Here is a 19,089-nt window from a genome sequence, read left to right on the forward strand (position 1 = left end):
CAGTTCAAGAGCTAGCGCCCATGTTCAACCGACATCAACAGCTCATGGGGAGTATTGATGAGGAATCAAAACGAACCATTGGAAGGCTGAAGTATATTACCGGCCAGTTTCGCTCTCTCATAGATAATAAACCTGTCAGTACGGTCGAAAGATGGATCGCACAGTTTGAATGGTCTAGAGAGAGCAAGAAAACTGTCCCCTCTCTTTTCCAAGATATGGAGGTACTAGAGAGGTCTATGAGAACAATCGGAACCCTGTTGCACATTCAGTTGCTTTCCCAAACCCACCGAATGAATGGATCGGATGTAGTCTTGGCACAATGGTAAATATCAAATATTCCCCAAATTGATAGATGACGTGGACTTCTATACTGATTATTTGCCGGCAGTGAATCTTTCAAAAAAATGCTGGATATAGAACTCAACAAGCTTCAGCAAGCTCAACGGGTTCAAAAGAATCTCTTGATGCAGCAACAAATATCGCCGAATCAACATCTCGAGGCCAAAGAATTTGCCCAAAAAATAATGCAGATTTTGGAAAAGGAGATTCCTCGACTGAAAAATCAGCAGCCCGCTGAGAGCCAGTCCACGTCTGAATCGCGGTCGCCACCAACCTCACTGATATCAAACGAGCCTTCGCCCATTACTACCCCCTCACCCTCCCCCTAGCAACTCTGGGAGCCAGACATCTGTCATCAACCTGCAGCAGGATGAGGATGTCTCATCACCCAGGAGGCAGATTTTGCGGAAAAGAAGAACTCAGTCAGCCCCTTCAGTGAGTAAAACAGTCCAGATAAACTTCCGAGGCGCATACTAATGGTGTGAGTAGCGAATCCCTTCGAGATCGTTGCCCTCTTCGCTGTTTTCAAGTGACGGAGAATCTGACAACCATGATGGCCGAGGCGCTGAGCCAGAAATGCACAATCAAAACGCTGGTCAAGATCAGGGAGGCGCATATATGCAGATGCCGCCTTTTGGACCACCTAAACTGGTTTCTCGCACGTCCGTTAGACGACCCTCCCTGATCGTCTCGATTCATCCAGCGACGCATTTGACCAGCAACGGACAATGCATCGCGGTGTCTCACATCCAGCTCGAAGAAGGCGGAACAGAAGCAAAATATCTGAATATGGCGATGAAGGTGAGGTAACTGCTACTCATAGAACGGGCAGTATTGGGCTGCCATCAGGGAAGTGGAAAGGAAAATCTAGGCCGGATCAGTAAATAAATGTTGAGCAATGAAGTGGGGATAAGCTTCTGCGTGAATTTTCTGCCCCATTGTCGATGAACTGGACCGTGCTGTTACTGAGAGTGATCTTCCACTCGATCAAATTGTGGATACAAGTCGGTGGACCGTCGGTATACGTTCGACCTTCTACCAATCACTGAACGAGAGTAACAGAATATTATTTTTTTGCGAAGCAGTTTATTGTGGAAAGGCATAATCGACAGAGGAGATGTGATCCACGTTGGCGCAGCTTATATCGGACGGAGAGGTGGGTGAACAACGGAAGTTGCCAGGTGTTAGTGCATATTGCGATGCATCGACCCACGGGTCAAGCGCCATGCTTTGTTGAGCGCCATAATGATTATGACTAACGGAAGAACTGGAGGTTATTTTCTTAGACTCACTGTAATGGCAGGCTAAGGCTGAGTGGTTATTAGTTGAGGCTTACGCCATCAGGAGCCGTTGAGGATGTTGTTCGCCTACAAACAACCGCTAACTGGTCAGGATGGTCGTTGGCGGCTAAGATCACTTGTTGAGGTTCTCTGGGCCAAAGATACACCCTCGCAAGTGATAACTAGTACATACAGTACCATACAAAAGAGGAGAAGAAGTAAGAGCAGATCATCAAATATAGGGCGGGTCGGCCCGAGAGCCGGTAATGGCCCTGATTGGACTGGTTCATATTTTTTGGGGCTATCAGCATGAATATCCCAGAAGACTACGCCCGAAACAGGATTTTATAGTACATAACACCAAAAATCCCAAACGTGTATTGGTATGTTTCAAGAAAAAGCATGCCTACCCACCAATGAGAATCATGGGACGGTTCTTCATGTTCTTCAGCTCGTCCATGCCGGCGTGTTTCGCCTTCTTACGCTTCACAGCCATGCCGATGGTATCCAGGATCTCGCGCTCTCGTCCATTAGCCAGACCTCCATTGTCACCGAGACGGGCAGCGGTCTGCATAGTCTCCAGAAGAGCCGGTAAGGCTTCCTCGTCGATAGGCTGCCCGTGATTCTCGTTGCGGATGATATCCCGCAGCGAAACCTCCGAATTGCCAAAAAGACACACTTTCAAATTGCCGTCACTCGTAATTCGGAGTCGATTGCAGGTGCCGCAGAAATTGTGCGTCATGCTGGTAATAAATCCGACATGGCCCTTAGATCCAGGTACTTGATATGTTTTGCTGGTATCATTTTTATGACCGGCGAGCTTCTCCAGCGTCGGATATTTCTTTCGAATCACCGCTAGCATCTCCTGGTATGAGATCATCTTGCCCTGGTTCCACTTGTTCCCATCGAAGGGCATGTACTCGATAAAGCGCACCTCGATAGGCTTCTCACGACACATCTCGACAAATGGGATGATCTCGCGATCGTTCAAGCCGCGCATCACAACACAGTTGATCTTTAGTTTGATGCCGGCGCCGACCTGGTTCATTTCTAGAATGCGATCTATGCTCTTCATCACGGCCTCGAAACCACTCCGTCGGGTCATGATCTGAAACTGGAATGGATCCAGAGTGTCTAGGCTTAGATTCACGCCCGTTAGGCCCGCTTCAACCATCCGGTCCAGCTTTCGGTATAGTGAGACCCCGTTTGTGGTCAGACATAGCTCGCGTAGCCCGAATTGCCGTAGCTTACTAATATCTTGCATCAAGGGGACAATGTCCTTCCGTACGGTTGGTTCCCCGCCCGTTAGACGGATCTTTGTCACGCCCTGAGAGACGAAGAGTGATGATAAGTAAACAATCTCCGGCGAGGTTAACAGCCGAGCCTGTGGAGACAGGTCTATCCCTTCCTCGGGCATGCAGTACAAACAACGTAGATTACACCGCTCCGTGACGCTGATCCGTAGGTAATCATGTTGACGATGAAAATTGTCCGTGAGGAAGTCAGAGAAAGGCTTGACGGTCCGTTCGTTAAAAGATCGCTGACGCCGAGGTGTCTATGGAGAGCACCTGGTCAGATTTTGTGAATGCCATGGGTCCTACATGATAGGGACGCACAAGGGGTATCTCACTTGGTGTCCCTAAACACCGTCTCCCTACCCCAGGATTCCTGGAAGCGCGTTGGGTGCGAAAGTTCTGAGATAGCTGGAGTAGGGATGCTGTCCGTCTCATGAGTTGTTGCTGGGCCATGATTTAAAGATATATTGCTTTTGCTCGAGGAAGACGGTTCAGTGATAGAAGCGGAAATAATTTCAGCCCTCGAATGCCTCGACCCAGCGAGGTCTGGGCGCAAATCCAACGCATCATGCATTCCTTACCCCAATCGGACATCAACGCTATGCTACATTCCTGCACTGGAAAACACATTAGTCAATGTCCAATGATGGGCAACGTTTACTCCTTTCGAGAAAAATCAAGTATAATTAGCCACCAATCGTAGCTAGGAAGGTGTCGCTCCCAAGGCATTGACCAATCGCGGTTGACCCAAGCGATCTGTCCCGGTGTACAAAGCTGCAGCTTGATCTAAGTACTCGGCTGCGAATTCCTCTTCGACAGGGGGACTCCACGGGTTATGCCAATGGTTCTTTATCTTATCCTGAGAGATCAAGCGGTTTCCATATCGATAATGAATAAAATGAACCCAAGAAATTGAGTTCACGAGAGTGTGGATAGGAGCTGGGACTACGTCGTTATCCACCTCGCGCCAACCAAATAAACCAGATTCACTACGTTAACGCCAATTTCTGCTTATAATCTCGAGCTTTAATGTGACTTCTTTTTGGAAGTGCATCCTTGGTTTGGTATATACGGTAGACGAGTTCGTTCAAGTCGTGAGGTCATTACAGTGCCTAGCCGTCATTTCCGGGCCACCGTATGACTTCTACTGTATGCAGTCTAAATTATGTATCGGGAGCGAATTCTTAGGTGTCGCTATGGGCGCCTGCCGGAATTTCCCAGCCCCCGAAACCCTAGCATGATTGAAATATAAAAAAAGCTACCTGACCTCACATGGGTATAACATATCCGTCATAACAACGCAATTACACTAAATATACTATACAGTTTATTCTGAAGTTTCCTTTGATATCTGTGCACAATGGAGCTGCCAGCTGAATTGGATACTACCAATCGTCCTGATGAGTGGAAGATTGAACAAGGCATGGCCGGCCACAAGCTACCTATCCTTGACCAATCTGGAAGTGACACCGTCCACCTTTACCCTCCGCCGGAGACGAAATTGATGAAGGATGAAGAGGCGATCGCATCAGTGGGTGATCGCGCCAAGCTGTTCACCCGCGAACGTAATGGTTGGAAAGGGTATTGCTGCCCCATGCATCTATGACATGGTACTACTGACCAACAAGCTAATGACTATTGTTGCAATATAGATACATCGAGTGGGAAAACTATCCCGAGAAAAAAGCCAAGGCGCACAAGATCCTCACTTCGCAGACATTTAACCCAAGCCCCGACTTCAATTTCGGTCCAATTCCAGGGACCAACCCCGTGCTTCCGGGCAATGATTTCAAGGACTGGCATACTGCCCTCGGAGGTGAACTCACCACTGTTGCAGACGATTCCTGGAGATGCGTTCTCCGTGAGAAACATGCAGATATGCTGCATCTCCTCCAATTCCCTTACAATGGGGAGCCTCCCAAGCGGCTGGTCACCTCGAAGGCGATAACACCAAATCCTCTTCACTTCGTCCGGAACCACGGCGGCATTCCAATCATCGATAAAGAAAAGTGGGAACTGTCGCTAGATGGGCTGGTGAATCACCCAAAGTCTTATAAATTCCATGATATCATGGATGAGACTAGGTTCCCACGCATGGAGAAGACGGTCACTATCCAGTGCTCGGGAACTCGTCGTATTGAGCAAATTTCCCTGTACGGTGGTCAGGGAGACGAGGTTCCCCAAGCACCGTGGGCTGAGGGTGCCATTGGGACAGCTCGTTACGTCGGTATCAGCTTGAAGAAGCTGATTAAGGACTGCGGGGGTCTCGTCAAGCCAGCTAAACATCTCGAGCTTTACGGTGCTGAGACCTACATCAAGGATCTCGAGGTGGGAAACTATGTTGTCAGCGTCCCTTGGTCCAAGGTGAAGGCCAACGAGGTCATCCTGGCATGGGAGATGAACGGTGAACCTCTGCCCAAAATCCATGGGTATCCGTTACGAGTGGTGGTATTAGGATACATTGGAGCCCGAAGCGTCAAATGGCTTTACCGCATCAAGGCCATTGAGAATCCATCCCGCGCCCCAGTTCAGAGCAGGGAATACCTCTACTTCAATCAACAGGTTGGCAAGTACAACCAACGTCCCACAGACGGCATCCAAATCCAAGAAATGCCAGTCAGCTCGGCTATCATGACCCCATGGACAAATCAAGCGGTCGTGCACATAGGAAAGATTCGATGCAAGGGCTGGGCTTACTCCGGCGGTGGTCGATGGCCCGAGAGAGTCGAATTATCAGCAGATGGCGGTTTCACCTGGTACGACGTGCCACCGGAGAATCTATCCAAGAAGGGAAAATGGACCTGGCGTACCTGGGAATTTGATCTGCCTTGTGACGTTGAAGGATGGATTGAGATTGTCTGTCGATGCTGGGATAACTCCCTCAACACGCAGCCACTCAATGTCCGCGCGGCGTGGAACTGGGGCCTGCATGTCACGTCTTCGGCTCATCGAATCAAGGTTTATAGCATCAACAAGAGTCGGGAAAATACGAGGAAACGCTTGGATAAGTATGAGCAGCTGGGTATCCCCTTGGCTCCTCTTTCTCGCTATGAGATTGTCTCGGGTCAGACACAGGAGGAATACGAGGAGTATTGGAAGAAGCATGAGCCACGCGATGTCGATGAGTAATTCTTCTGAACGCCCCGTCCAAATCAAGGCGATGAGAGTCGGTTGGTCCAAACTTTGACAAGATAGACGCCCACCGGGCCCACATATTTTTAGCCAGCTAGAGACGGAAATTGTTGGGCTAAAGGCTGTGGCGATCATATGACCATACGACTTGTTGTCTATAAAGCCTGCCAATCCCTAGGGAATTGAAGATTCGTGATCTACTCTGAGAGATTGGTTAAGAGCGGTCAAGACATGAACCGAGCGTCCAACGGGTATGCAGGGACCCTTAGCACGCGTTCAGCTCATTCTCTTTCTGACCGCATTTATAGACAAACAAATGATCAAGAGCAAAAGACACTAATGTTCTAGTAGAAAGACTGTCATCGCGGAAGCCTTTACATGAATCTGCCGAGCAGATAAACAGGAAACCTGCGTTGCGCAGCTTTATCTCCCCTTAAAGATAAAATATCGAGCTATACAATCGCTTCTCTATTAGTCTATTTACAGTCACCAATTGTTATGGGAACAATATTTAGAGTCTTCTAGTGATATATACATATTTACTAAGGGCACGTAGGTATATTTGGACCAATAAGGGGTCATTTTACGCTCCGTAAAACTACCCTAAAGTTATACGTAGTGCCTACACACAAAGACCCCTCGCTTCAAATGATAAAGATCCTATTCCGGGACTATATATATTGTCCCATATTGAAGTCTTATCTTCTACGGTGTGAATTGGAGTTTCTTTTGGTTTTCCAGCCCCGCACAACAAATGTGCTACTATCATAGGAAACCTTTCGGGAGGTATATTGCTCTGCAGTACTAGTTGGACTCCTACTCCACCATCTCTACCAGCTCTCTACACTTCCCAACGAGCCTCTATCGGGAAGTGCAGTAACTACACAAAATCGACAGTATATGGCAGGTTATCCGCCAGGACTTAAAGGTGTCTTCGAGCACCCCGACACGCCCCATCACCCAACCACCGTAACCCTCAACACTAATACTAGACCGTGGAATGCTCGCATCAATAGCAACTTCCCTACCGAACAGCCCCCCGCTAGTCTCAAAGCAGGATGCTAGCCACCGACACTACCAGTCTACTCTCCTCAACTTCTCCAGTCGACACCCACGACTATCTCCCCAATCCAAACCAAAACCTACCCATGCCTCAGTCTTCTAATATCCCGGTCAGATTATGTGCATGGGCCTGAATCAAGTCGACTAACAGGCCAGGGAACTTCTCAAAGGCAGATGTTCATGATGTACGCAATCACCTCCCGGAACCGATTGACCTGGAATTAGATCCCCTTTCCAATACCCTTTACTCGACAAACCGTTATAGCTTAAGTTCCCTCAGGTGACGCTGGCGACTGGAAACAAAGTATGCTAGAGATGGTTCAAATGTGCGATAAGATGAGGGCTCAGTTGGATTTTTTGATTCGCTGGCGATCACCGATAAGAGACTGAAGTAGTGGGTCAAACAGGCTCCCCACTCGAATGGAAGGAGTACAATGCTTCAGGTTCACCTGCAAGGTTGTAGATTTCAATACGAAAAACAAGAGATAGCATGAGAATTAAGGATGATGGCCAGCCGCCATGCAGGTACGAGGCGTTGAACCAAAGTCCGACTGAAACAGGAATAGATCTGCCCCTGTCACGTGTGGAGGCGTCATCAAGTGACATCTCTTCTCCTCACCCCAACTTCCTTTACTCCAAGTTTCGCCTTTGACCTGGAACCACGCTCTGTGTGATATTTTACTATCGCACATATCCCATTTACCTACCCACTGCACCCGCTTTCCCCTGAACGGGTCACAGTCGCCATGAAGTTCTTATCGGCCGGCCTCTTGGCCCTCACGGCTCCTCTTGCCAGTGCGGCCGCGTTCTCACTCTTCGATCCCTCGCAAGTCTCACTGAAGACCGATGACTCCAAGTTTCCCGTCGAGGGCGATAACCCACTGAACTACTGTGCCGACCCGACCAGTTACCGCCTTGAAATTGAGTCGGTGGATCTCACGCCCAACCCCCCTCTTGCGTACGTTGAATCCCACAAATACCCTCGTTTTATGGCGGATCTTACTGACTGATATTTTACCCTTGGTAGAGGTGAGAAGTTGATCATCTCCGCCACAGGTACCTTGCTCGACCGAGTTGAGAAGGGCGCCACAGTGAACCTCGAAGTGAAGTGGGGTCTTATTACCTTGATCAAGCAGACTGTCGACCTCTGCGATGAACTCAAGAACGTGGATATGTCGTGTCCTCTGGAGAAGGGCAAGATGGTTCTGACAAAGGAGGTGGAACTGCCCAAGCAGATTCCTCCCGTACGTGCTTCATAATGACTCTGCGAAGAATCGATGGCTGACGTTTTCTTTTCAGGGCAAATACTCGGTTCTGGCTGATGTCTACAACAAGGACTTGAAGCAGGTCACCTGCCTCAAAGCCGACGACATTCAATTCCACTTATGATCTTATCGAACTTCGACATCGCTTTGCATCCACGCTCCGGGTGGCATCGGCTTGTTTAACTCTCAATATCATGAGCTCTGCGTTGTTTTGAGTGTTCAAACACCCACAACGCTTTGATCTACGCCCTTTCTTACGACCTTCTTGAGTTTCGCATTTCAGTTTTACCTTTGTTACGCTGCACTATCTGGATTCCTCTTCCATTGCTACGCTCCTTGCGTCTACGCTGATATTTTTGTGATTGTCATTCGAACATATACCAAGTCGTTTTGTAAACTCGGTAGCTACACGTACCTAAGACCATAATATAAATCCGTCTTCCCATTATCGAACACAAAAGGCCGACGTAGATTGTTTGCTTTGACGCTATAACTTCATTGGGGCTTTGTCTAGCCGTAGTATCGCTTCGAGGGTATTTTTCTTGAAAAATATAAAATCAACTGGGCCATGTGACTGATATACATCTGCACCAAACTTGTCAAGCCCACCATTCTTTTTTTGACAAGGGTTACACAGGCATGAATTAAAAGTAAGACCAGTAAACATACTAGGATGTATAAGAAGGGTGTATGTGCATTCTCATTTCAGTTATGCTGGGTATCTTCCCTATCTAATATCTCCATGTTTTCTCCACACCCATCTCCAACCAGACGCAGCCGGCTCCACCAGCAAGAAATCAGAGGCAATGGGATCAAAAATGTTTTGCATATCCCCAAGATAGAATGTCGCAAGAAAGAAACTCTTTTCGCAGCTAAATGACCAAGACGATAACGGACGTAAATAAGTTTACTCTCCAAACAGACGGCGCACACGCTTGAGAACGCTGTCCTTCTCGGGGTCGTAGGGGTGATCTTTGCTGGGGATTTCGAGGACAGCTGGAAAGGGTTCGGTGAATGCGTCGACGCTGTGGCGGATGCGCTCTGCGACCTGTTTTCAAGATAGATGTTAGACGATGTGTCGGTGACCAAGCCGGCGCGCTGCACTTGTCTTGTACAGTACATATAGGGAGTTTACTCACGTGTTGGTTGATCAGTAGGACGGCGATATCTTTCCGCTCTTGAGTGAAGTTCTGGAAGGCCCGTTCAATCTCCGAGGTCTCGGTCTTGGAGTCGACGACTAAGAAGTTTCGTTGGGAGCCTGGGGGTTCGGTGACGTGCTGTGCATGGAAGAAGTCGTTAATACCGAGCTGCTCTCCGCTATCGCAAAGCCGTGGGTAGATGGGTTGGTGCGGAGGAGGGTCATACCCCAATGCCTGCAAGCAAAAGACCGGTGACAGAGCTGCACAATGGGTGAGGCAAGGTTAGCCGGATCTGGTCTCTCCAAAGTAGAAATATCGTAGCAGGGGTCATTTACTCCTCATCGCCAATAACGGCGAGGAATTGCCGGTCCTAGAGTAGAGACCAGTTAGCGACGTTATCGGAGGGGCTGTTCCATCGAGCGAAGGTCAGTACCTTGTATGTTGCGGCTGATGCCGCCATGATGAAGCCGGAGAATCGAACGATCGGAGGATATTCGAGGGGAATTACTCTCAGACCGGACTCGTTATTTGAGGTGGAAACAGCAAACAGGAGATCTTGTCCAGCTGTCGTTCGGGTTCCAGCTGAGCGGGACCAGCTAAAAGTTGAGCGGGGACCTGCGAAAATGATGACTAATACCGGGTCCCGGTCAGCTCTAGCACCGTGCTGTTTCGGACCGAACCCTGTCTCTAGTTCGGATACATATCTGCCTTCACCGTCGTTGCTGTCGGGATTCTATTTCCCAGGAAAGATCGGATACTGAATACGAGGCTCTAGAATGAACTAAGAGCTCATCTTGCTTCCTTACAGCTGCGAACTATAAGCATAGTATCTACAGGGCTCGAATGTTCACGATCACCGGTGAGCTATTTTTCCCTTGAGTCAAGGCATCATGTCATCATGTCCTCACCCCTAAGGGCAAAGCTTGTTTCTTAGTTTAACCTGCGCATTGCCGGCATCCTTAAGCGTCCGCGCTAGCTGGCTAAACCATTGACAGCGGGAGCATTTCACGACTTCAATGGACCTACGAAGAAGAGATTTCTATCACTATCTTGACATATACCTCGAACGGGACTCATGCATATCGGATGCCTGCTGAAAATATGAAAACTTTTGATGTTATAAGGTATCACTTCAATTTGACGAATAAACCCACTCCCCACCTCTATCGCAGCTTCAACTTCATAGCTTCAATCTTGTGCTATTTCTTTCCACGCATCTGTATTCCGAGTCCTCCAATGACGCAATGTTGTGATATATTCGTATCACTGAGCTCCGCAACTCCCTGTGACCTTACTCATCTACTTGGCTATTCTCCTAATTTTCCCTGCTACTGTACTGAAGTAAGATATTATCACCCTAAGCTTGGTAGTATACTACAATAATCTATAGATCTGCAATTCTATAATGACCTAGATATATTCACCCCTGTAAAGCAGGAGTCTGATTAAAATCTTCTTGATACTGATGAAGAAGGATACAAGGTTAAAAGAGGCAATAGAAGCAAGAAGAGACAACAGAAGAAAGAAAAGCTGCTCGTGATACAGAAAAAAAGCCCTTTATTCTGACTCATTCTCGAATTGCATGTCCCACACCAAAGTTCCGAACTCGACGAGGTCTTGTGTCCTAAACACTATGTCACGTTCTCTGTTATTCTCCGCTGATCGTCGGAATAGAAGGTGGAAGGGGATGAGGAGCTGTGGTGCAGGCTGCTCGGGATCAAAGCGGACTTTCCCATCGGATCTCGATTTCGTGATCGTGAGGTATTGTTTTCTGATGGGTCGGGAGACCTCCGAGTTCCACTCCCACTGCTCGATAGTGATTTTAGGAATGTTTACATGGATCTTTACTCCGAAAGCCATGTTGGCCTGCCCTCTTGCTGGATCTACCCAGTAGTGGCAACCGCCGCGAAGTTTTCCAGGAGTCTCTGACGATCCGATTTCTAGAACCACCGAGGGTCTCTTAGGAGCTCCGCGGGGAGTTCTTCGTGGACCCCATCCATCGTCTGGTTCCTTCCTTGTGCCATCTTCAGCAGTCAATGTCGACGATCTCCATGAGAAAATCGTGTTTTGTAGGCCCCTTTCCTGGAGGATCGATTTGAGCGTATCATCAAAAGCCCCTGCGGCTTGCTCGTGCGCTGGGAGGAGCATCTTCACGACAAGGAGGTTCGTTTTTGGATTGAAGGATATCCTACCACGAAAGGGAAGATCTGCTAATGGATCAAGGAAGTCATGTGCAAAAGTCGAAGGTTGAATGATGAAGATAATGTGATCGCTCTGGGTGCCTTCCGTCTGTGGCAGATTGTCCTGGCGTCCTTCGTAATTCCCCTGTGCAGCGCGGAAAGAGCTATAGAGACGACTACGCTCAAGTGAGATGACCCGACAAAAGTCGTCCATACTGTTGTAGTGATATACATTGACCGAAGAAGGTAGTCCTTCAATATCCTGAGGGCCATGTCGGGTGGCGCTGTCATAAGGCTGGGCCATCTTTGCGAAGAACGGAGGGGATCAACTACAGAAGAAGAAAGACAGGCCAGAGAGAACCTACACAGTGCGAACTTGTCAAATACAAGCTTAAAGATAGTGTGGTGTAGAGTACTGTAAGTCCTTTTCCGGATGTTCACATTAGAAGTGGCTCAGTAAATCACCTCATTATGACTGTGCTAAGGTGTGTCCGTTGATCGCCGTGGTTATGGTTAACGTATTTCACATACGAGCTGGACACCCAAGCGAGCTGGACACCCCAAAACACCATAGTAAATGCGATAAATTACAACATAGTATCACAACAACGGCAGGTTATAAAGGACTTTCCCTCAGAGGATGTTGAGATTCATGGCTTCTCCAGGCATGAAATGCCTGCTTCGCTAAGCATGAAGCTCATGATCAGCATTGACCTACCATGTAGAGTATAGTTCAGGAGAAATGCTTCTCATTAAATAGGATCTCTCTCTCATGGAGGAGAGATCAGACCTAAACCACCTCGTTGGCCTTGACATACATGCTTCCGTAGCGTCATTTATCGTGTAATTTCAACAGAGGATAATGCTTTTTAAGTGGTATCTAGTACCAAAGAAGAGTTTAAAGAATTTCTATAACTTGGTAGTTGAGATATATATATTTCTGGTCGCTAGCAATGTAATTTTCGATACGGTAACTATCTAGATTTTAAATTGCTTCAAATTTAATATAGAGTGTTGAAAAGCCTTATCAGCAGCTATCGGCAAATAATGAAATAAAATTAAAACGTGATTGTTGAGATATCGGTGTAGAATATATCGCATTTACTATGGTGTTTTGGGGTGTCCAGCTCGCTTGGGTGTCCAGCTCGTATGTGAAATACGTTATCGGGAGCTGTCATTACATAAGCTAATGCAATTTTGTTTACTTCCGCAAAACAATGAACTTCAACTGCTCCTTGCCGTTGATGCACTCGTGGTATTTCTTGACATAGGGCGAAGCTGCGGAGGAGCAGTTTCTCTCTTATACGACTCTCGTCCTCCGACATCATGCCGCGCCTCGTACGCCGTCGCCCGCTCTCTGAGCGCATCATCTCCTACCTGAATCCATACGACTTTTTACTTTGGCTCTCTGAAGAGTTCGAAGGTGGCGACTGGGAGCAGCTGGAGAAGAACTGGGCGCTGCCTATTGGTATTGCGTTGAACCTGGTTTTCCTGATTGCGCGGGCGAACAGTCGGTCCAGTGGCAGCAAGGCCTTCGACGATGTCTTTGGCGACGATGACAGTACATCCGTGCGAGGGTGGCTAGTGAGTGAATCCGCTTTCTACTGCTTGTTCATTTTTCATTTTGAACAGAAAGTTAATTGTTGCTTCAAATAGGCCTCATTCATCGTCCATTTCCTGGCCCTTGCCTCCGTGGCGAATGCCTTCTATACGTTCTACAAGAAGCGGCACTATCGCCTGTTCGAGAATTCTATCGATACCACTCCGGCAACACCCTCAGCCCAGCGCGTGCGCGTTGATTCGAGCCCCATGATGCCCTCTCCCCTGCGCTACATTGCCAAGGCCTTGTCAACCGAATCGGCCAACTCGAGAGCGCACCCTGATGCCCAACGTGATGTTTGGGAGCTTGCAATTTGGGACCCTTCGCCACTTTGTCTCCGGCTTTTCTCTTTGTTCAGCCCTGGGCATGTCGTGGTTTACTGGCTCTTCCTGCCAACACAGCTCTCCGATCCCCGTCCCAGTGTGACGATTGTTACCGCAATGGTCCTGACTGCACTGCTGTCAGTTCAGATGTCGTTCATTTCTTCTGCCTACACACAGCAGGCCAAGGACCAGAAGGTTGTTCATAAAGAAGTGTTCAAGGAATACGATACCAAATACGTACAGCCTCGAACACATCCTTTGATGCGAGACGTGGGCACTCAATTCTCCGATCCGCATGGTCGACATCCAAAGTCAGAGGACGATATCAACAGGGTGGACACCTATAGCCCTGCCGTACTTATCAATCGTGGCTTCAAGACTAGCCCCAACCCGAATTATTTGAAGCACGTTGACCCAGAAGGGCACACTCCCGTGCGCCAGCCAACTGCATCCACACCAGGAGTCTCGTCTATATTCCAAGGCCAGTCAATTCAGACCCCGAATGTATCCCGGGACGGTTCGCCGCTGGTGCGAAACAACAACCGCACAACGATGCGACAGCCACAATTCCGATCAACAGCAACAACTTCTACGGGTGATGGTGGCAGTCTCGGGGTCTTTACTCATGCAAACTCCCCATTGCGCAAGTCCGCGACAACCTCCTTTGACCGGCGTGTACAACAGAACGGAGACTTCATCTACAAGGAACGAGGCACAACCCCAATGCAGCGGACTTCCAGCCCCTTGAAAAGAAGTGTCGTGCCGGGGCCCGCGAGCACACTCGGCTCAGGCTCAGGCGGCTTTTATAGATCAGATAGTCCCTACACACGCCGAGAAACCGGACGGTTTTAGAACGAATGAATGACCATTTCCTGTTTGCGCACCCTGCCACGCCCTTTTTCGGACAATTTCCATGTGTTATATGCGCGACTTACTGCCTGTCATGCGCATCGATGAAAGGAAGCATTCCTCATACATATCTTCAATTGACGTTTTACTTAATGCAGCTTTACGTCTGATGTGTACCCCAGGAACTTTTTCACGTCCGCCACGCCCGGGAATGCAAACCGGCGATCAACGGCTACCCGTGGGAACCAGGACACATCTTCTCTTGAATACATCAATATTGATTTATACTTTGGAGTATTGGTCATTGCGTAGACCATAATGCCTCACTGCGGCGGAGAGTGGACTTAGGGCTAATGATCACTGATATCCGGGTCGCACTTTCTCAACATCCAGACCTCGTAACTTCCAAATGATGCAATTAGTGAGCTCAACAGGGAACTGCCATTCCAGGAGGCGGCAGGACATTTTATAGGGCATTCCGGCCCGGGGGCTGGCATTCTTCATCGACGACCCTGGCATTCCGGCCAACCAGAGCCCATTATTCTTACTCGTTGAGAACTCGAATACCTCTGAAGATCGCTCAGCAGCCAGTCGGTTCCAATGACCCCGCCCTCTGTCTTCTTCGAATCTACCATATCCTCGCCCTAAGCCGCCAACCGACGCTCGACCAACCTCGACCTCGACATTGATTCTGAACACAGCACGACCACCAGTCAAGGCTCCAGCGCTCCTTTCTCACGGCATGGGATAGAGAAAACATTACAGTTGGACCAAAGAGTCGGGTCTCCAAAGTACATTTGTTCTTCACTCAATATGACCGAAGCCCGAGTAGAATTGCCAGATGGACACCTTGTGAACCTGTCCCCACGACCGACACGCGAAAGTCCCTACAGAGCGTATCGAGCAGAATACAGAGGCTCCGCCACAGAGCTTTCTGCGACTCCTCCCCCTCGGTACACCCGTCAAACAAGGACGCCGGAATATGGCGATTCGCGAAGCGCATCAGGAAGCATGTCTCAGGTGCCGAGGAGTACCAGGCTTCCTGTCCCCAGGACCGTTGCCGAAAACCGCAAAAATGAACTGAGAGAGACCCCCAGTCCTACTGGCATACCAAAACCGACTACACCAAGTCAACCTGGGCCACCTGGGGACCAGCCTCGATCATCGGGCAAGGACCGTGATCTATACTGGGGCAAGATAAAAGAGAAGTTTGAGAAGGACTCTCCTTTATTGGGAAGAAGCGCTAGGAACAGGGACAATGGCATCGACGATTCTCCAAACCCACGCATATCCTATTACCGTACTCGACCTCCCGCTGCCAGTCGACAGGATCAGAACAGCCCTTGCGGGGCCACTGCACGAACAGGGATCCCCAGTCCCAGCACAGCTAAAAGTAGCCCTGCACAGGGTCATCGGAACGATGTTCGCCGCCCATCGGACAGCAACAACAAATGGCGGAAGCAGGGCGACCAGTGCATTAATATGGAGGCTACCGAGAACACACCGCATAAGTCTGAGCGAACGGACACGACCACCGACTCCAGTCCACGATCTTATCCATCTATTTCTCCAGTGTCAGCTGAAGATAGTTCGATTACTGACTGGGAAGACCGATTCGTTGTGAATATGCCGACTGCAAAAGAACCCAACCCGCCAATGATGACTTCTCAGCAGATTTCTGAGTATCAGAAGAGCATCGAAAGGGTACATCAAGATGGAGGACAGATGGTGGATCCAGATGCATTACCTAGTCGTAATGCCTCCCCAGAAAGCAAGATCAGCCCCCGCGCCAAGAGCCCCAGAGAATTCAAGCCATACAAAGGAGGATATGACGGGGCATATGATGATCGACCAAAGCCAGAAACGCAGCGAAATGAGCATCAGCAAGCGCCGCAGAACGAGCAACAGAGGCAGCCGCAACCACAGCCCATGTCAGCGTCGCAACGGCAAACGGCAACTCATTATTACAGCCCGGATGAGATTGGAGGGAATCGTATTAGCACAATTTGGGAAGAGTCGCCAACGAAGACCAAGGAAAAGCGACACCCTCAAAATGCCGATGGCTCTTTTTTAGGATGCAGGGAAATCTCGGGAGAAAAGAATCCAGACGAAATCCTCATGTTCACTTCGCCGGACGACGCCAGCCTACATCCACGTCCACTCGCACTACCTTCGAAGAACAAACAGAAGGATGCGAAGGGAGTGACTGCCCAGCATATGATGAAAAAAGTGGAGGAGACAGGAGTCCTCAAAGAAGAGCGGCCACAAACTTCTCAGAATTCGAGACATGTCCAATGCTCGAAGTCGTCAACAACGTGTCAGAGCCTCAATTGCCCCCAGCACTCTATCCACAGGACCGGATCACAGCACTCGGGAAAAGAGAACACCCTCCCTCCCAAAAACTCAACCGAACAGCCCGCAAGGCTCGAGGACGGTCGGGGGGAAGACGATGTGTTCATTATCATGCCCACTATCACACGCACCATGATTCCAATGCCCGACAAGAAACCATCTGTGCCAAAGCCACAAGGTTTGCGACGTCCTGGTGGCACAAGTCACACAGGCACGGCGGAAGCTATCAAAGCCGTCCGTGCAAAGGCCCAGATGATCTCTACGCCATCAGGTCTGCGGCCCGGTGTGCCGATTCCTCAACACGAATGGACAGCACCTACTTTGACGACTTCCCAAACTCTACCAGCGAGCAGCATTACTTCAGCGAAAGACAAAGAAGATACAGACCGCGTCCAAGAACGAGCTACCGGCACAGCGTCCAATTCTATCCGTGGCTTCATCCGTACCGGAGGGCTGGCAAGGTCTACCGGAATAGTACGATCACCTACAGATAGCCTAGCTTCGATACTTCGTAGTAGCACCGAGTCTCTGCGAAATCGTGCCGAGTCCCTACGAAACGGCTCGGGTTCTTTGCAGCGTTCGAATCGGAAGCAACCAGTGACTCCTGAACCAACACTTCCGTCCAGGGACAATTCAGAATCATCTCGCTCAGCGAGGTCTTTTCAGTCCGCCAAAGAGACTCCTGCTACTTCGGGAAAAGTGACCCCGCCGCCACAAAAGTTGGCGGCGCAGGCTCCGCCTGAGAAAAAATCACCACCCACGAAATTAGCAGCTACTACACCGAGCAAGCCCGCAGCAGAAAAAGTGAATCTGTCCGAGGAACCGCCGTCTGAAAAGACAGAAAAGACAGACAAGCCCGCTCCTTCAATCAAGAAGATATCGGCGTTGGCGAAGCCGTCTAAGCAGGATAAACCATCCCAGTCCGCCAAGCCAACAATATCAGAAAAGAAGTCTTCGCTCCTGGCCGCGAAAAAGGCCGATACACCTAAAAGGGACGAACGAGTGAAGCCTCAACCTCGAATCCGCACCTCAAACAGTGTCGTGGAGATCGCCGAATTGGATGGGCTTCAGGTTGCGAGTCCAAAGGAGTCTCTACAATCCAACATCACAGACGTCTATGCCGATCTGGGTGAGATGCACACTCGAGATGAGGATGAGCCCTCAAGCCAAGGAACAAACCCCCTGGCTCTCTCGTTGGTATTTGACATTATCGTCGTTGCTGTCACCCAAGTGAGTCGGTCTTTCCGAATGGGTACCGACAGCCCTTGCTCCAAATTTGTCCTCGCCAATATTCTCAACATGACCTCCCATTGCTACCGCGTCTTCAAATGCATCTATGCAGCTTTGTCTCGCTACCAGGCTACAGGTTCTTGGCCCAAAGCTCGCAATGATCAGGCTATCAGCAGATTTATGCTCGAGTTGCTTCAGGCTGTTGTCTATCTCTTCATTCTGGGATTCGCGGCTATGCTCGTCGGCCGTGCTGCTAGCTACGTGGTTCTCGTGAGTACTTGGATTGTCTGGTTTGCAAGACCGTTTGCGTGGGCCTTCCAGTGTGTTGGTCGTGCCCTGATAATGTAACACTAGCGTGTTCTCTCTTTCCTGCTTTTTCATACTTGTCCAGTGTATTGTGTAATACTGCCCCCTTTTGGGAAGTCTGGCGTCGGAAAGCGAGTCTATAATTTGTGTTTGGTGTTTGTTCAGGGCGAAAGGACTTCCACTCCTTCGGTTATGTCTATTGTATCACTAGCATATTCTTCAATACATCGATATTTCTTTTTCTTACTGAAAAAAAAAAATCTACCTCTACGCTATCTCCCGTATTCTGGGGTGGATCTCCACCGTGTTAAGGCATCAGGCCGACTACCATATGGCCAGACTATGTGACCATGTAGCTACAACCAGCGTAAACGAGAAGTAGACTTGTGAATTATATTCCAAACTTAACCTAAAATCAAGAATGAAGAGCCGAATAGCAGTCCCATACAACCGAATGGTCGTGGACCCAGACTCAAACAACCAGCGCAAAGACAGCCGTCGCTCCCAATTGCCAGTCCAGCGTCCACCTCCCATGTTGAAGAAGGAGATGAAACAAAATCAACTGTTCTCTTGCAATTCCATAAGCCAGAGTTCGATCTTGTGTATGATGCTCCAAGAATATTACCCAACTGCGCCATGCTGGTGTTGAATGGTTCCTGTATGCTAGCCCCTGCGACAACCTTAGAACTTGGATGGGAAAAAAAATGCGAAACACGAAACATACGATGCGAAAACAA

The 19,089-nt window shown here is 49.1% G+C and overlaps 7 protein-coding genes across 7 annotated transcripts; 4 read left to right on the forward strand and 3 right to left on the reverse strand.

Moving 5' to 3' along the window:
* Positions 1-2,025: 2,025 nt before the first annotated feature.
* N7446_000324 (uncharacterized protein) lies at positions 2,026-3,367 on the reverse strand (the record flags this gene model as incomplete). The annotated part of the gene is made up of 2 exons (XM_058509091.1): positions 2,026-3,174; positions 3,236-3,367. The coding sequence occupies 2 exons, from the start codon at positions 3,365-3,367 to the stop codon at positions 2,026-2,028; spliced, it is 1,281 nt and encodes a 426-aa protein (XP_058378070.1).
* A 727-nt stretch (positions 3,368-4,094) lies between these two features.
* N7446_000325 (sulfite oxidase) lies at positions 4,095-6,043 on the forward strand (the record flags this gene model as incomplete). The annotated part of the gene is made up of 3 exons (XM_058509092.1): positions 4,095-4,190; positions 4,241-4,495; positions 4,567-6,043. Exons 2-3 carry the CDS (start codon positions 4,275-4,277, stop codon positions 6,041-6,043), a joined length of 1,698 nt encoding a protein of 565 aa, XP_058378071.1. The 5' UTR covers positions 4,095-4,190; positions 4,241-4,274.
* Positions 6,044-7,854: 1,811 nt separating this feature from the next.
* Positions 7,855-8,497, forward strand: N7446_000326 (ML domain-containing protein; the record flags this gene model as incomplete). The annotated part of the gene is made up of 3 exons (XM_058509093.1): positions 7,855-8,066; positions 8,136-8,352; positions 8,408-8,497. The coding sequence occupies 3 exons, from the start codon at positions 7,855-7,857 to the stop codon at positions 8,495-8,497; spliced, it is 519 nt and encodes a 172-aa protein (XP_058378072.1).
* A 783-nt stretch (positions 8,498-9,280) lies between these two features.
* Positions 9,281-9,972, reverse strand: N7446_000327 (H(+)-transporting V1 sector ATPase subunit F; the record flags this gene model as incomplete). Its single annotated transcript, XM_058509094.1, has 5 exons — positions 9,281-9,421; positions 9,513-9,650; positions 9,739-9,772; positions 9,848-9,882; positions 9,946-9,972. 5 exons carry the CDS (start codon positions 9,970-9,972, stop codon positions 9,281-9,283), a joined length of 375 nt encoding a protein of 124 aa, XP_058378073.1.
* Positions 9,973-11,069: 1,097 nt separating this feature from the next.
* N7446_000328 (uncharacterized protein) lies at positions 11,070-11,996 on the reverse strand (the record flags this gene model as incomplete). The annotated part of the gene is made up of 1 exon (XM_058509095.1): positions 11,070-11,996. The coding sequence occupies one exon, from the start codon at positions 11,994-11,996 to the stop codon at positions 11,070-11,072; it is 927 nt and encodes a 308-aa protein (XP_058378074.1).
* A 1,022-nt stretch (positions 11,997-13,018) lies between these two features.
* On the forward strand, positions 13,019-14,467 carry N7446_000329 (Nur1/Mug154 family protein; the record flags this gene model as incomplete). The annotated part of the gene is made up of 2 exons (XM_058509096.1): positions 13,019-13,276; positions 13,349-14,467. The coding sequence occupies 2 exons, from the start codon at positions 13,019-13,021 to the stop codon at positions 14,465-14,467; spliced, it is 1,377 nt and encodes a 458-aa protein (XP_058378075.1).
* Positions 14,468-15,277: 810 nt separating this feature from the next.
* N7446_000330 (putative NTP binding protein) lies at positions 15,278-18,394 on the forward strand (the record flags this gene model as incomplete). Its single annotated transcript, XM_058509097.1, has 1 exon — positions 15,278-18,394. The coding sequence occupies one exon, from the start codon at positions 15,278-15,280 to the stop codon at positions 18,392-18,394; it is 3,117 nt and encodes a 1,038-aa protein (XP_058378076.1).
* Between the last annotated feature and the right edge of the window lie 695 nt (positions 18,395-19,089).

The sequence above is a fragment of the Penicillium canescens genome (genome assembly GCF_028828765.1).
Source record: "Penicillium canescens strain IBT 15451 chromosome Unknown utg000001l_segment0_segment0, whole genome shotgun sequence".
NCBI lineage: Eukaryota > Fungi > Ascomycota > Eurotiomycetes > Eurotiales > Aspergillaceae > Penicillium > Penicillium canescens.